Source organism: Chrysemys picta, chromosome 2 (genome assembly GCF_011386835.1).
Source record: "Chrysemys picta bellii isolate R12L10 chromosome 2, ASM1138683v2, whole genome shotgun sequence".
NCBI classification, from domain to species: domain Eukaryota; kingdom Metazoa; phylum Chordata; order Testudines; family Emydidae; genus Chrysemys; species Chrysemys picta.
The window spans coordinates 126949690-126967093 of record NC_088792.1 but is presented as its reverse complement, the minus strand read 5'-3'; the positions used below and the strand labels follow the sequence as shown (position 1 = coordinate 126967093).

Here is a 17404-nt window from a genome sequence, read left to right as displayed (position 1 = left end):
TGTGACTGTCTGGGCTGGGGTGGGCCGCGGCTGGAGATGGAGGGGATGTTAGTGTCTGGGCCAGGGCTCTGGGGGGTGTGTGTGTGTGGAGTGTGAGTGTCTGGGCTGGGGAGGCCATGGCTGGGCTCTGGGAGGGAGGGCTGTGAGTGTCTGGCCCCTCGGTTGGGCTCTGGGGGGAGAGGGGGCAGAGAAAAAGGAACTGGGCTGTCTGAGAGGTTTCTTTAACTCTCTACTCCTGGGGGAATGTGTGTGTGTGTGTCTGTATTGTTAGAAACATACTTACTGACAGGTATTTTGAAATAAATTACCAAAATAATTGAAACTGGGGTGATTATATAGTGTTATTTTGTCAAAATTTGCAGAATGTTACAGAATTTTAAAATATTGTGTGGAGAATTTTTAATTTTTTGGCACAGAATCCCCCCAGGAGTACTTTATGCGAGTCATTGTATAACAGACTGTTCACTCTCAGAGTCACTAGCAGGCATTATTAGGTGAATTATTTTCAACTTGCATGCCTTCTGTCACTTCACTTGTCTCTGCCAAATTCTCAAGTATCTTAAACAGATGCTTAAAATTTCTTCATAAGATTTTGCCTTCCTCTGTCATCACTGAATATGAAGAAGGTGATTTCTTTGACATATAGCATGTGGTGTTTTTATCATGTTCATAAGTATGTTCCAGATCATCAGGCAGTGTACTGACAGAGGGAGTATATGCTTTTGAGTGTGCGTCTGTCATTACTAAGTGGAGTCCAAGCTAGAATTCCAAGGTCACATCATACTTCTATATTTTCAAAAGTAGTCACGGTGTATCCTGGATGGTGCTTCTCCACATTAGGCAGGGGGGAGGGATAGCTCAGTGGTTTCAGCATTAGCCTGCTAAACCCAGGGCTGTGAGTTCAATCCTTAAGGGGGCCATTTAGGGATTGGGGGCAAAAATCTGTCTGGGGATTAGTCCTGCTTTGAGCAGGGGATTGGACTAGATGACCTCCTGAGGTCCCTTCCAACCCTAATATTCTATGATCCCTTTTTGTGTATTGCAATCAGCAATTTGTTATTAGTTTCTGCTTTGAAGCTACAACCAAAGAGAAAGTTGTGAAATCTTGTAAATCCATATGCCAGATCTAATGTCTCTTTTTCAATTTGTGCATACATCTTCTCTGCGGCTACCATAACTCTCGAAGCATACCAAACTGGAAACCAATCAGTTCCATGACATTGTAATGGTACTGCTCCCAGCCTTCCTTTCATGGCAACTGTGGAAAGTTTAACATCTTTCACTGGGTCAAAAAATTGCAGCACTGGAGCCGATAATATGTGTTTTAAATCATTTAACTCTCTTTCATGCTCTGGCAACCATGCCAATTTGGTGACCTTGTGGAGGAACAGTTTTAGGTAAATTTTGTGAATTGTACTGATAGGTATGAACTTGCTAACATAACTTAACATGCCTAGCAGCCTTTGAATTCTTTTTTTTAAATCTTCAGGTCTTGGCATTTTAACTAATGCCTAAAGTTATGTCTACACTTCAAGTTGGAGGTGTAATTCCCAACTCAAAGAGACATTCTCAGCCTGAGATGCTAGTCATGTACTCTTGGTCTCTCCTGCTGCTCATGCTAGTATTTTTGGCATGCTAATTTGACCAGAGTTAGCACAATTTCCTCAAATTGGAAATTACACCTCCAGGTCAAACTATAGACATACCCAAAATCTTTGATTCATCGGGCAAGATTCCCTGTGAGGTCAGTCTCTTTTCCAAGTATGTTATTTCTGTTTGAAATTGATATTTGACCTTATTGAGTTTAAGGCTAGTAGCTCTCACAATTTCCAGTACTCTAATCAATCGTTCCTGATGTTCAACTGCAGTGCTGCGCAAAATTAATGTCAGCTATGTAAACTTTTACTCTCTCTAGACCCTCTAGCATCTGGCATATTATGGTGAAATACTTCTGGAGCAAAATATATTCTGAAAGCAGTTTTAGGAAGCTGTATCTTCTGCCAACTGCTGTGTTGAAAGTGCAGCTCTTGAAGCTCTTTGTGTCCAACGGGATCTGCCAAAATCCTGCTAGTGCTAAAGAATTTGACTCCTGCCATCTCAGACAATATTTCACTTCTTGTAGGCAAGTGGAAATGTTCTCTTTTTATGTTTTTTAAGCTCCTTTGGGTCCATCTACAGGCATAGTCCCTCTCTTTCTCTACAATTACTAAGGAGTCTTCTGACTCCTCTTAATGAGATCAAGGATCTCACACATGTGTGGGCCAAAGACTGGATGCTTGCCTCTGTGCATCACCATAACCTTGTTTTATCATTTTCCCTTTGTATTTAAGTGTCAGTATGCACTTTTCCAACACTAGAATTTTTCCTCCATTATAGGCTTTCACAGACATTTTGATTTTTCCACTTTTATGTGCTCCTTACCACTATTTCAGTTTCTATTATTACATTTGCCTGTACCCCAGTATCTATCTTGTATATCACATATGTGTCATTTGTGCACACATTTTAACTAGCCAATCTTTTGAGTTTTCAGCCTCTTCCATTATTGAGCTTCAGAACATCTCTTCCTCTTCACTTGAGGAATTCCTATCATCTGCACTTACTACATGCACTTTTTAGCATAATGGTTGGGTTTAGTACAGTTTGTACATACTTGGCTTAATGCTGGACATTTCCTACACTCATACTGGTTGTCACATTGCTGGCACTGTTTCCTACTTTCCAAGTTTCCATCCTTGAGCGATTTAAGTTCTGTGAACTTTTCCCTTGCTGATTTAGCTATGGTAGCCAGTAACATGCTTTGAGACTTTCTGTAGTCTTTTTGACTTGTGTCAGAGCCACTTCCCTTAGTAACCATTCATGATTTTTATATTGCTACACCCTAGAAAAATCTCGTCTTTGAATCTTTTAATATTACATATTCAGAGAATTGATGTTTTAGTTTTAAGTCTGTGATAAACTCATCTATTGCTTCCTCTTCATTCTGTGTTCTCATCCTGAACATCTCTCTCTCATAAGTAACTTTTTTCTAGGAACACATTTTCATTATTTCAAAATTTCCTTCTAGTCTAGTCTAGCTCCAGCTTGCAATTGTTCTGGATCTGGGTTCCATTGTTTCTCTCTCCCAGTATGCAGCACCTCACAGGAAAACAAACTGGCTGCCTAAAAGGAAGTGTGGCATTTCTGTTTCCTGGAAGACTTTTCTCTAGCACACCGGGCAGAAGTATAGCAGGTGATGTTCCAGAGGGAATCCTGAGGACAAGAGCCAAGGAGTGGTGACATCTGGCAACTCTGTTGAGTAAAGTGGTTGGGTACAGGCCAAATGTAGCCACCAAGCCTGCCCTAAATGCTACTTTGATTTTAATGAGGACAGTCTGTTATTTTCTCCTGTATGTCTGCAGTGGTCCTTGTCATCTGGAAGGACAGAGTGCTACAGTGTCTGTCTGGGTGGGTTGGGACATCACTCAGAGAGCAGTATGAGAAGTTAATTACTGTGTACAGTATCAGGGGGTAGCCGTGTTAGTCTGTATCCACAAAAACAACAAGGAGTCCGATGGCACCTTAAAGACTAACAGATTTATTTGGGCATAATTTGGGAGAGGGATAGCTCAGTGGTTTGAGCATTGGCCTGCTAAACCCAGGGTTGTGAGTTCAATCCTTGAGGGGGTCATTTAGGGATCTGGGGCAAAAGTCTGTCTGGGGATTGGTCCTGCTTTGAGCAGGGGTTGGACTAGAAGACCTCCTGAGGTCCCTTCCAACCCTCATATTCTATGATTCTATGATAAGCTTTCATGGGTAAAAAACCTCACTTCTTCAGATGCATGGAATGAAAATTACAAATGCAGGCATATAATGACACATGAAGAGAAGGGAGTTACCTCACAAGTGGAGAATAAGTGTTGACAGGGCCAATTTGATCAGGGTGGATGTAGTCCATTCCCAATAATAGATGAGGAGGTGTCAATTCCAGGAGAGGCAAAGCTGCTTTTGTAATGAGCCAGCCACTCCCAGTCCATATTCAAGCCCAAATTAATGGTGTTAAGTAGCTGAAGTCGACGTACTTAGATTGACTTACTGTGGTGTCTTCACTACGGTGAGTTGACTGCTACCGCTCCCCCGTCGACTTTGCCTGCACCTCTTGCTGAGCTGGAGTACAGGAAGAGTGAGCGGGGATCGATTTATTGCGTCTAGACACGATCCGGCCAGTAGCGAAGACATACCCTTAGTTCTGCTGTTTCTCTTTGAAGTCTGTTTCTGAAATTTTTTTGTTCAAGTATAGCTACTTTTAAATCTATTATAAAATGTCCAGGGAGATTGAAGTGTTCTCCCACTGGCTTTTGTGCGTTACCATTCCTGATGTCCGATTTGTGTCCATTTATTCTTTTACGTAAGGAGTGTCTGGTTTGGCCAATGTACGTGGCAGAGGGGCATTGCTGGCACATGATGGCATATATAACATTAATAGACGTGCAGGTGAATGAGCCCTTGATGTGGTTGGGTCCTCTGATGGGCCAGTAGGCTAGAGTAGGGGACAGAGTAGGCAACGACGTTTGCTACAGGGATTGGTTCCTGGGTTGGTGTTTCTGTGGTGTGGTGTGTAGTTGCTGGTGAGTATTTGCTTCAGGTTGGGGAGTTGTCTGTAAGCGAGGACTGGCCTGCCTCCCAAGGTCTGTGAGAGTGAGGGATCGTTTTCCAGGATAGGTTGTAAATCGTTGATAATGCGTTGGAGAGGTTTTAGCTGGGGGCTGTACATGATGGCCAGTGGTGTTCTGTTATTTTCCTTGTTGGGCCTGTCCTGTAGTAGGTGATTTCTGGGTACCCGTCTCACTCTGTCAATGTGTTTCCTCAATTCCCCAGGTGGGTATTGTAGTTTTAAGAATGCTTGATAAAGATCTTATAGGTGTTTGTCTCTGTCTGAGGGATTGGAGCAAGCATTCTTAAAACTATACAGACTTGTACTAGTGGGGCTTGCGCTAGCATTCTAAAAATATCTGTGTAACTATTGAGACTAAGGCTGGAGCTCAGACTCTGAAGCCGGGGCAGGGCTTGAGAGTCCGAGCTGCACTATAAAAGCAGTGTCTACACTGCTATTTTTAGAGCACTAGAACAAGTCTGTGGACCCAAGCTAGGAGGCTCGCTCCCAGATGCAGTATAGAAATGCCCATAGGCAGGGTTCCAGGGGCCACACACACTAAAATGCGTTAGCCATACCATTACTATTTCATGGGGTCACTACATCGCATACACAGGGACAAATAAACAGGATGAGAGTGGGAAAACTACTTATGTGCCTAATTTGCATGTAAATGAACATGAGCTAAAAAACTTTCGTTTTCACATCCGCTACAGTGCAAATAGGAACATGATTTGTACTGCATTCCCTAACACATTGCCCCATGCTAGTTACAGATACAATGCTTAGTTGTTTACCCACACAATCCATCCACAAAGCACATTACAATGGTTTACAAAACCAGGCAGAAAACATGGCAATGAAAAAAATATTTCCAAACTATGGACCACATTATGGTGTTATTGGAGGAAAAAAGCAAACTTCTGAAATCTGTAGAAGACTATAACTTTAAAAGAGGAGAAGGAAGAGCTGATATATAGCTCTATTAGGAGCATGCCACGTTTGTTTTATGGTCTAAGACACTCACTGGGAATATAAAACCTATGAAAACGTAATCCACATTTCTCTGGACTCCCATTGTAAGATTATAGAAAAACATGGGCCAGCCTTAGCTCTTGATGTAGGGGCCTGGATTCTGCACTGGGCCTCTGGGAGCTGTGTGGGACTGGGTGACCCACATCCTCCATGACAAGCATCCTCATGTTGTCATTCATTGTCTACAGATCCACAGCAATGCTGCCTATATTCTGCCTCAGAACCAGCAAGATGTCTTCCATCTGCATTGAAAAAGAGCCTACCAGAAGCTGTGGTCTAGGCTACAACAAAGCTAACTAACACAGCTTCAGACATGCATCTTAATGAGCATTAGAGGGCTAACTCAATTTACTTAACACGCCCTCTTTGCCCATCAGAACAGAACCATTGGGTAAGATTCACTGCTGTGCAAAGACAGCACAAGGCCCATGTACCACTTCAGTCCTATTTTGAGGGCTAAAGTGAGACTTCAATGGGAATTAAGTGGAGCACAAGCCTTGTGCTCACTGTCTGCAAAGGGTGAATTTCACTGAGAGAGTACAAGAAAAGGAATACTCTATTTCCTATATCTAACCAACAACTCCAATTTGTGGGGTGGGGGTTTACATATAAAACTACCTTATTTTTCAGTCTATATATCTGATTATTTCAGCAGGTGTTCAGCACCATTGAAAAAATCAGGCCACTTCTTTATTATTTGTATCACCATCATGTCTAGGAGCCCAGTCATCAGCCAGGACCCCATTGTACTAAGCAATGTACAAACACAGAACAAAAAGATGGTCCCTGGCCCAAAGAGCTTAAGTACCAAAACATGGTCATGGGCTCAATTTTGAAACTTTTGGCCTACATTTATAGAACACTCCTAGGTATGAGACTGATATTTCTTTACGGGACATCATACCAATCAAATACACTTGCTCTGTGTACCTGGACATAGAATGGTAATTTTAGGACAAGATATAATGTACATGTCCATCCATAAGATCACAGCAGTAGAAACATAACATTGCAGATTATTGTAGAATTAAATACCAGAAAAAAACAAACAAACATTTTGTAATTACCCAATAGTTTAATTATTATTACTGCAATATGAAATACAAAGAGATAGAGAGGAGTTTTATAGAAAGGATGGACTAAAGCAGAGGAGAAAGTTGTGGCCATATGAGTAAAGCTTATAAATAAATGTAATCATCATCAAGACGGTCAGAAAGTCTGTAATTGGATACAGCCATTAGAAGTGGGCAGGAAATACGTAACAGAAATAGCAAAGAAATCTAATACATTCTTCTGCCTGCCACTGCCAGCTGAGAAACAGCTAGGGGAAATTTCTGACATAAAAGTTGTTGTGGGCACATCATTTGCAAAATATCAAAATAAAAACTGGTCAGTAATTCTTAACACACAGCAATTACTATCAATCCTATAAAGGTTATAAAATAAGCTGATTAGGTCAATTAATCCATGATGGCTTTGAAGTCTTTACAAAGAGCTGGCTCTGTCACTGTCTTCAGCAGCTGCATAGTAGCCTTTGGGATTTTCTTGAATAGCTGCAATTCACCTACAAAGACATTGCAAAAATAAATCACTGTTCAGAGAAATTAACAATAAAAGGATTTACCAAAATGCTAATATGGTAGAATAAAGTTAACAGTTGATTTTCAGGAAACAAACGTTTCTGTTATTACATTGAAAAGTTATCAGCAAACCTCCAAGATTCTGGCAAGAAATGCTGTTCTCATTCATTTTACTTTGGGAAAACATTACTGAATAAATAAATTAAAAGTTTTCTTTCCACACACTTGTGAAAACCACCTACACTGTGTCTCAGAATGTCAGCCTGTGAGGCCATGTATTAAATAACTAGGTAAACCAGGGAAAGTGAAAGAGACACTGACAACTTGAAAAGCTTTATTTTAAGTAATGTTTAGAATCTTTCCCTTTACTAATTTATTTGCTTATGCTTTTTATTTTGTCCCTAATGCTGGTTTTTGGCAGGCAAATTTTCCCAGGCCGGAGTTTGAGACCCACACAAATGCCATCCTAGTAGTATATATGAGCAGCTTGCCCCATGAAATTGTGCCTAAAGAATGCTGTGGCCTAGACAGCTGTTTCTGCTGCTGTGCTTCCTTGGCAGAAGAGATGCTAACTGGAAAGTCACACCTGGTGTTGAAACCCACTGGAACTAAGCTAGCTTCTTATCTCCCTTAGGAACGAAGGAGGAAAACTATATAATGCAATAAGTAGTTTGGAAATGAAGATAATTGATAAGGGAAGGGAAAGTATCAATGAACAGTTTACTGTCAATAGGGGTAAGGACAATATAAAGAAATGTTTAAAATATAGAAGGAATAAATTAAAACCTAGCAATAGTCTATGTCTATTACTAGACAGAGATGGTAAAGCTGTCAATAGTGATTCAGGAAGGTAGAAGTGTTCCACAAATATTTGTTTTGTATTTGGAAAGAAGATGGATGATGTATTTATATCTTACAGAGACAAGAAGTATTTTTTCCAACGGTAAGTGTAGGCAAGATGTTAAACAGCAACTACTAAGGTTAGATATTTTTAACTCCGCAGGTTAACTGGATAACTTGCACCCAAAAGGTGTTTTTCTTCCCTTCTTCTTTAAACTGTCTGAAAATCTCTTAGAGCCATTGATGTTGACATTTAACAAAGTTTGGAATATTGGGAAAGTTCCAGATGACTGGGAAAAAAACTGGTTTTGTGCTAATATTTAAAAATAGCAAATGGGCAACTAAAGGCCAGTTGGCTTGATACTGAGCCCAGGGGAAATCATGGAAAGGATGATATCATAATTAATGTCTATCAACATGACTTTATGGAAAAAAGCATTTATCAAACTAAAGTATCTGTGTTTATATATATATGCTTAGACTTCTGTCAGGCATTTGATGTAGTACTACACGACATTTTGAATAAAATATTAGCGCTACATAAAATCAATGCAGTAAATTTAAATGGATTAAAACTTGGTAACTGATCTCAAAAAAGTAATTGTGTATGTGAAATCATCATTAAATAGGGTATTTAAAGTGGGGTCCTGCAAGGATCAGTTGTTGATCCAGTGCTATTGAAATATCTTTATCAACTATCTGGACAAAAAATATGATGGTAAAGTTTATAGATGATACATACATTAGATTAATAACTTCCAAGGGCAGAAGGGACCACTGTGATAATCTACTTTGACCTCCTGTATAACATGCCATAGAACTTCCCCAAAATAATTCCTTTTGTACTAGGCATATATAAAAAATATCCAATCTTGATTTAAAAATTTCCCATGATGTAGCATCCACCATGACCCTTGGTAAGTTGGTCTAATGGTTAATTACCCTCACAGTATTCATTTTCAGTCAATGTGTCTAGACACATTCAATTTCAAGCCACTGGATCTTGTTATACCCTTGCCTGCTAGGCTGAAGGGCCCATTATCAAATATTTCTTTCCCATGTAGGTACTTATTGATTGTTGTCATAATTATAAAGGGAAGGGTAACAACCCTCCTATGTACAATACTATAAAATCCCTCCTGGCCAGAGACACCAAAATCCTTTTACCTGTAAAGGGTTAAGAAGCTCAGGTAACCTGGCTGACACCTGACCCAAAGGACCAATAAGGGGACAAGATACTTTCAAATCTTGAGGGGAGAAGGCATTTGTTTGTGCTCTTTGTTTTGGGGGTTGTTCGCTCTTGGGACTAAGAGGGACCGGACATCAATCCATGCTCTCCAAATCTTTCTGAACAAGTCTCTCATATTTCAAACTTGTAAGTAACAGCCAGGCAAGGCGTGTTAGTTTTATCTTTGTTTTCTCAACTTGTAAATGTTCCTTTTGCTAGAGAGTTTACCTCTGTTTGCTGTAACTTTGAACCTAAGGCTAGAGGGGGTTCCTCTGGGCTCTTTGAATCTGATTACGCTGTAAAGTTATTTTCCATCCTGATTTTACAGAGATGATTTTTACCTTTATTTAATTAAAAGCATTCGTTTTAAGAATCTGATTGATTTTTCCTTGTTTTAAGATCCAAGGGGGTTGGATCTGGACTCACCAGGAATTGGTGGGGGAATGGTTAATTTCTCCTTGTTTTAAGATCCAAGGGTTTGGATCGGTGTTCACCAGGGAAGGGTTATAGTACCTGGGAGGGAGATATTCTGGGGGGGAGGTAGACAGAGTTTCCCAAATGACTCATAAATAATTTGGATGGTGGCAGCAAAACCAGATCTAAGCTGATAGTTAAACTTAGAGGTTCTCATGCAGGTCCCCACATCTGTACCCTAGAGTTCAGAGTGGGGAAGGAACCTTGACATGGTGGCAGAACGGAGGGATCATTTTAAACCAAAAGCCAGTAAGATTTTTTCCCCCTCCTTTTTAGCTGCTTAGAAAGCAGAGCTGAAGGTAGATGCATATCTTATCTCTCTTTGCCTGAAGGCAGAGGTGTTAAGTTTTTTTTAACAAGGGTCTTTGTTAATGGAAGGTTTCAAGCTGTGAGCAAGCAGCTAGCAAAAGCTGAATTGTTTTTTTTTTTTGTCCTTTCTAACTCTCTGTTACAGCTAGCTTAGAAAGGCTAAACGCTAAATGCTGTGAAAGTCTCTGTTAACTAAGCAGCCCTGAGCTGAGTGCATCCCAGTTTCAGTGACCTGCAGAGGGGATGTGGCCCAGCACAAGGAAGCAGGAAAATGAATACCAGTGACGCCATTAATAAACTAAAGCTGGCCAGACTGGCAGCAGAAGAAAATGAAAAGAATCATAAGAGACTGCTCGAATTAAAAAAAACTCGAGAAAGAAGCTGCTGAAAGAGCAGAGAAAACCAACGAGGCTGCCCACAAGAGAGCTATGGAGGAGAACGAAAAAGAGATGGAGGAGAGGGAAAGAGAGAGGAAACATGAACTGGAGTTAGAGAGGGCAAGGGCTAAGCAGGATATACCAGCCAACCCTAGCAACCCCTCTCCAGGCACCCCTTCCCATCCCAGAAAATTCCCCACCTACAAGGCAGGCAATGATACCGAGGCCTTCTTAGAAAATTTCGAAAGGGCCTGCCTTGGGTACAGCATCTCTACAGACCAGTACATGGTAGAGCTGAAGCCACAGCTCAGTGGACCCTTAGCAGAGGTGGCGGCTGAAATGCCTAAGGAACACATGAACAGTTATGAACTTTTTAAAAACAAGAATCTCAGCCTGTGTATTAAGGAACTCTCCCATCTATCAGGTTGAGACACTGCCTGATTTAAATCCTATCTAATTTATATTATTTAGATTGCAATTTTACTTTTATTTCCTAGGTAACCAACTTTGATTTGTATATTTATTATATATCATCAATTAAAATCTATCTTTCTGTAGTTAATAAATTTGTTTTATAGTTGACCTAAAACAGTGGATTTTGCTTGAGGTGCATGGGAAATCTGCTCAGGGACAAAAGCTGGTACATGTCCTCTCCACATTGAGGGAAAGATGGACTGGGTAATAAACACACTGGTCAGGTTTCTGACCAGGGCAAGATGGTACAGCTCTGGGGTCCTAGGCTGGGGAGCTCTGGGGAACTAGCTGGAGCTTCTCTATTGTTGGTTTATGAATGGCTAGAAAAGCTTTTGTGTAACGCAGCTGGGTGTGTCCCTGCCTGTGAATGTCTGTGTAAGTGCGGTACCTGGAGAGGTTTGCAGCTTGTCACAGCATCACAGTGTGAGAGAGAGCCCAGGTTGGTAAGACAGAGAGTTCAGAGGTACCCCAGTTCCGGTTGCACCCCGGGGAATCCGTCACATGCACCCTCAACTAGGTGATCAGGAACTTTCAGAATCAGTGAAACATCTTCCACTTCTGTTATAGGAATGAGGGGGAAAGCACAATGTTATCCTCTGTGTGGACCAACCCACACAGGGAGACACAACACACACATTATGACGGAGTTGCCCAGCTGTCTCAAAAATTGTGTGTCAGGATTCCTTTTCTATTTCTAGCTCTTGGATCAGATTGCGCTTCAGTGATTACAAACAGCACACAAAAATAACATGACTGTTGTACAAGTGGTAAATGGGGACTGAACCCAGGATCTCTGGATGTAAAAGCATGACATACTGCCATTTGAGATAAAGAAACATCTGTCTTAGCACAGAAGCAGCAGCAGAATCATAAACCTCTATATATGGTGCAGTAACTCAGGCCCCAAAGTTATGAGTTATTACTATTTGAGAACTGCCTGGGCATCAAGGCAGCTGAGAAAAGACAGGACAGAGAGATGAGGGAAAAATACTCAAGATCTAAGAGCAAGGTTTCTTTGGACGGTCTGAGGAAACAATGTTTTTGCTGCCTTTCACAAGAATGCACTGTTGGTACAGCTGAAGAAATTTCCTTTTTTCCATCTGTGAATAAATGAATTTAAAAAATTGATATCAAACATCAAGATATTATATGATGTGTCGGATAATAGGGAACTTAATGGAACCTGATACTGTGATTAAATGAAGTTATATGTATAAAATGGAAGTCAACTATAAGTGATATAGCTTTGGGCAAAATACTGTATACTTTATTGTCAGAGTTTATCTTATCGGCAATCCTGTTAGGTCAGGAAAGGGGTTGCATTTATATTGATTTTTTTAGTTTAGTGATCAAGTGAAGAAATAAGGCTAATATTTGTAGTTAAGTATGCTTATGCTATCACCTGTGCCAAAAGAGAAAGCAAATAATAGGAACTGAAATCAAATAGTGTGTTTATAAGGACAATTGAGCATGGAATGAAATAATCAGAAATGTTACTATTTGATTAATAATGCCTGGGATTAGGGCAGGAGTATTGTAAAAAGAACGGTTACTTACCTTTCGTAACTGTTATTCTTCGAGATGTGTTGTTCACGTCCATTCCACATTAGGTGTGCGCACATTGTGTGCACGAGCGTCGGAAACTTTTTCCCTTAGCGGCTCCCGTCGGGCCGGGGGGCCCCCGCCAGAGTGGCGCCACTGCGTCGTGCTGGCCCGACCCCCTCCAGTTCCTTCTTGCTGGCGACTCCGACAGAGGGGTAGTAGGGTGGGTGGTGGAATGGACGTGAACAACACATCTCGAAGAACAACAGTTACGAAAGGTAAGTAACCGTTCTTTCTTCTTCGAGTGCTTGTTCACGTCCATTCCACATTAGGTGAATCACAAGCTTACCTTTGGAGGAGGGTAGGAATCACGAAACAATCGATCAGAGGACCGCCCCGCCAACTGCCGCGTCCTCCCATGCCTGCTGGTTGACCGCATAGTGGGTCGTGAAGGTGTGCACCGATGACCAGGTGGCTGCCCTGCAGATCTCCTGGACTGGGACCTGCGCCAGGAACGCCATGGAAGCTGCCTGTGCTCTGGTCAAGTGGGCCGTGACCGCCGGAGCTGGGACACCAGCGAGGTCATAACACGCCCGAATGCAGTCCATAATCCACGATGAGATTCGCTGTGTCAACACTGGACTGCCCCTCATCCTCTCAGCCACAGCCACGACTAGCTGCGTGGACTTACGAAAGGGTTTGGTGCGCTCCAAGTAGAATGCCAATGCTTGGCAGACATCTAGGGAGTGCAGGCTGTGGTGACATAGGTCCGTATGGGGTTTGGGAAAAAACACCGGCAGGCAATGTCCTGACCCAGATGGAATTGTGAGACCACCTGTGGGAGGAAGTTAGGGTGTGGGCTGAGCTGCACCTTGTCTCTGTGAAACACAGTGTATGATGGCTCCGAGGTGAGAGCCCTCAGCTCTGATACCCTTCTGGCCGAGGTGATCGCCACCAGGAATGCCACCTTACAGGAAAGGTGGAGAAGGGAGCAGGTAGCCGCGGGCTCAAACAGGGGCCCCATGAGCTTAGAAAGGACTAAATTGAGATTCCATGGAGGAATAGGGGGGCATGAGTAAGGGAACACCCTTTCCAGACCTTTGAGGAATCGTCCCACCATTGGGTGGGAGAAAACCAAGCTACCTAAAAACCCTGGGTGAAAGGTGGAAATAGCCACCAGGTGCACCTTAATCGAGGATGGGGCCAGTCCTTGTTGCTTAAGGTGCAGGAGGTATTCCAGAATGGTCAGAACCGGGGCCTGGAGCGGATGCACCTGTTGTAACCCGCATCAGCACGAGAACCTCTTCCACTTGGCCAAGGAAGTCGCCATGGTAGAGGGCTTCCTACTATCAAGTAGAACCTGCTGCACAGGAAGGGAGAGCTGGCTCTCCAAAGCATTTAATCACATAGTTTCCATGCCGTCAAATGCAGTGATTGCAGGTCGGGGTGGAGAAGCCGCCCTCCGTCCTGCGTAATAAGGTCCTGGTGTAGGGGCAGGGTGATTGGGGCCTCCACCGACAGCTCCTGGAGCATGTGAACCAATGCTGGCGGGCCCATGCCGGGGCGATGAGAATGACTGACGTCCTGTCCCTGCGCACCTTGAGCAGTACCTTGTGCACTAGGGGGCTGGGAGGAAAAGCGTATTTTAGTTCCCTTCCCCACTGGATCGCGAATGCGTTGGCTATTGAGCCCGGGTTGCGACCCCGGAACGAGCAGAAATGTGGGCACTGGGTGTTGTCCTTGGTAGCGAACAGGTCCACCCGGGGAAACCCCCACCTCCGGAAGAACGAAAGCACGATGTCCGTTTTGAGCGTCCACTCGTGCATTCAGTAGGACCTGCTGAGGTGGTCCGCCAGCTCATTTTGCTCCCCTGGGAGATCCATTCACCTCGAGGTGAATGGCATGGGCTATGCAGAAGGTCCAGAGGAGAAGAGCTTCGTGGCAAAGCGGGGAGGAATGGGCTCCGCCCTGCTTGTTTATATAAAACATGGCGGTCGTGTTGTCTTGTCAAAACTGTCACGCTGTGACCACTCAGAGTGGTGTGAAAGGTCTGGCATGCTAAACAAACTGCCCTGAGCTCCTTCACGTTGATCTGGAGCGATTGCTCCATCCCCGACCACAAGCCCTGAGTTCTGAGGTTCCCCAGGTGAGCTCCCCATCCGAGGTCTGATGCATCTGTTACTAGCGTCAAGTCCGGCTGTTGTGCTGTAAAGGGGATGCCCTCGCAAACTACAGTCTGGGATTGCCACCATCTCGATGAGTCCAGCACGTCCCCCGGGGCTGTCACCATCAAGTCTAGGTCCCTACCAGGGCGGTATACATGGGTGAGCCAAGCCTGCAGAGTTCTGAGTCTCAGTCTGGCATGCTTGACCACATGTAGCAGTCGAAGGCAACATCTGGCCGTCGTAGTGGGGAACTGGCACAGGGAGCTCACCGCCTGCTGGATGGCCAGGAATCATGATTCTGGGAGGCTCGCCCTTGCCTGTACCGCATCTAGGACCGCCCCTATGAACTCCACTCTCTGTGTTGGGACGAGAGTGGACTTGGGAACATTGACCAGGAGCCCCAGCTTGCGGAATAGACTCAATGCCGTCTGTACATGAGTCCAAACCTCTTCTTCGGACCGACACACCAGGAGCCAGTCATCGAGGTAAGGGTAAACTCGAATCCTCTGTCTCTGCAAGCATGCTGCTACCACCGCCATGCATTTTGTGAATACCCATGGGACCGCAGCAAGGCCTAACGGTAAAACCGCGAACTGGTAATGTTCCTGGTTCACAGTGAAGCGCAGAAATCGGCGATGCGCTGGGTGGATGGCGATATGAAAGTACGCGTCCTTCATGTCGAGAGCAGCATACCAGTCTCCCAGATCCAGGGAGGGGATGATGGTACCCAGAGAGACCATGCGGAACCGGGTCTTGACCAGGAACTTGTTGAGCCCGCGCAGGTCTAGGATGGGACGAAGGCCCTCCTTGGCCTTAGGGATGAGGAAGTAGTGGGAGTAGAACCCTTTCCCCCTTAGGTCTAAGGGCACTATCTTTACCACTCCTGCCTCTAGGAGCGAGTGAACCTCCTTTTCTAGGAGATGCTTGTGAGAAGGGTTCCTGAAGAGGGACGGGGAAGGGGTGTGTGGGGTAGGCAGGGAGGAAAACTGTAGCATGTACCTGCTTCGCACAGTGCGCAACACCCAACGGTCCAACGTAATGCTGGACCATGCACGGGAGAAGCGGGACAGGCGATTGAGGAAACACAGGGATGGATCCGGTGGATGATCTGGTACGCTGTTCTTGAGCGCGCCTTCAAAAGCCTGGCTTAGAGCCCGGCTGAGGCTTATGTTGGCCTTGGTTCTGGCCCAGCCTATTAGAATTGTTGTTATTATTGCGCCGCCTCCTATTGTCTCCGCCTCGCCTGCAGTAAGGCTCCTGCCGAGGACAAGGCTGGTACTGGCGCTGGGGAGGAGGTTGCGGCTTAAAGAGCTCCCTCTGAGTCGCCGGGGTATGCATACCCAGTGACTTGAGTGTGGCTCTAGAGTCCTTAAGGCTATGTAGCTTCAAATCAGTTTGGTCCGAGAAAAGTCGGACCCTTTGAATGGGAGGTCCTATATCGAATTCTGGACCTCAGGCGGCAAACCTGACTCCTGAAGCCACGCTGAGTGCCTCATGACCACGCCTGATGCTATTGTCCTGGCCGCTGTGTCTGCCAAGTCCAGGGACGCTTGGAGGGAGGTTTTCACTACGGCCTTGCCATCCTCCACTAGGGCCGTGAACTCCTGTTGGGAGCCCTGCAGGAGGTTGTCCTTAAACTTCCCCACCGCCGCCCAGGAGTTGAAGTTATGCCTGTTGAGGATGGCCTGTTGGTTAGCAATCCTCAACTGGAGGCCCCCTGACGAATACACCTTCCTGCCGAACAGGTCTAGGCGTTTTGCTTCCTTGGCCTTGGGGCTTGTTGCCCATGGCGCTCTCTCTTGTTCACCACCGAGACTACCAATGAGCATGGGCTCGGGTGACAGAACAAGAAGTCATAACCTTTTGACAGGGCAAAGTACTTGCGCTCCACACCTTTGGCCATTGGTGCGCTGGATGCCGGGGTCTGCCACATAGTTGTGTAATTAGACTAAATGGTCTTAATGAGCGGGAGCGCTATTCTGGAAGGACGTTCTGGGCTCAGAATGTCCACCATGGGGTCTTCCTGCTCAACCGTCTCCTCGACTTGCAACCCCAAGTTATGGACCACCTTACAAAGCAGTTCTTGGTGGGCCCTTTGGTCTAATGGCGGAGGTCCTGACACCGCCGTGCCTGCTACTGCTTCATCCAGGGATGACGAAGAAGTTAGCAGCTGCTCAGCTTCCTCCTGCTGGTCCCCCCGGTCCTCCTCCCCCAGGGGAGGAGTTTCCATCTCGAGCCGGGGCCGGTGGTCCTGGGACAGCACCGGGTACGGTGCCGGGCTCTCCGGTCTCTCGCTTGGTGAGACTGCAGGCAGCTAGTTTCCGTTACAGGAGAGTGTTGATGCAGGGAACGGGACCACTGTACCGAATAGCTGGCCCTAGAGGGAGCACCTTGATGCTGGTGGTAGGCCCACGGGGTCCAGAAGGGCCAGTGTCCTGGCGGTCCCCATTGTGGTAGCCAGCCAGTTTGTTGTTCCCTGCTATCCAGGGCATGTTGCAGGTACCTGTATCGGCCTGAGTCTGCGCTGGACTCCGGCGACGCCGAGCACGAGGGCCACGGCGGTGCCGTCCATCTGTGCTGGCGGGAGGCTGATGATCAGCTTCTGGCTGACCGGGACCAGGACTGGGAACGGTACCACTGCTCTCTGGAATGGGACCAGTGCTGGTGTTCCCCGAAAACGGGACCGGTGCCTTCTGGGCATCTTTGGCGACTCCCGGCTCGATTCCTGCTGGTGCCTGCCTTGGGGA

General features: G+C 45.1%; 1 protein-coding gene across 15 annotated transcripts in view; it reads right to left on the bottom strand.

The window, feature by feature from the left end:
- Nucleotides 1–6723: 6723 nt before the first annotated feature.
- TERT (telomerase reverse transcriptase) overlaps nt 6724–17404 on the bottom strand; it is a 134034-nt gene continuing 123353 nt past the window's right edge. For 13 of the 15 annotated variants that reach the window (XR_010598506.1, XR_010598504.1, XR_002889690.3 and 10 more), the window contains one exon: nt 6724–7232. Coding sequence is in view for 8 of the 15 variants with exons in the window: in XM_024110237.3 (XP_023966005.1) it covers nt 7129–7232 (104 nt within the window). In the remaining 7 variants the exon portion in view is untranslated. Of the gene's footprint in view, nt 7233–11338; nt 11509–17404 lie in introns of all 15 variants that reach the window. The other 2 variants (XR_010598505.1, XR_006172461.2) reach the window with 1 other exon arrangement.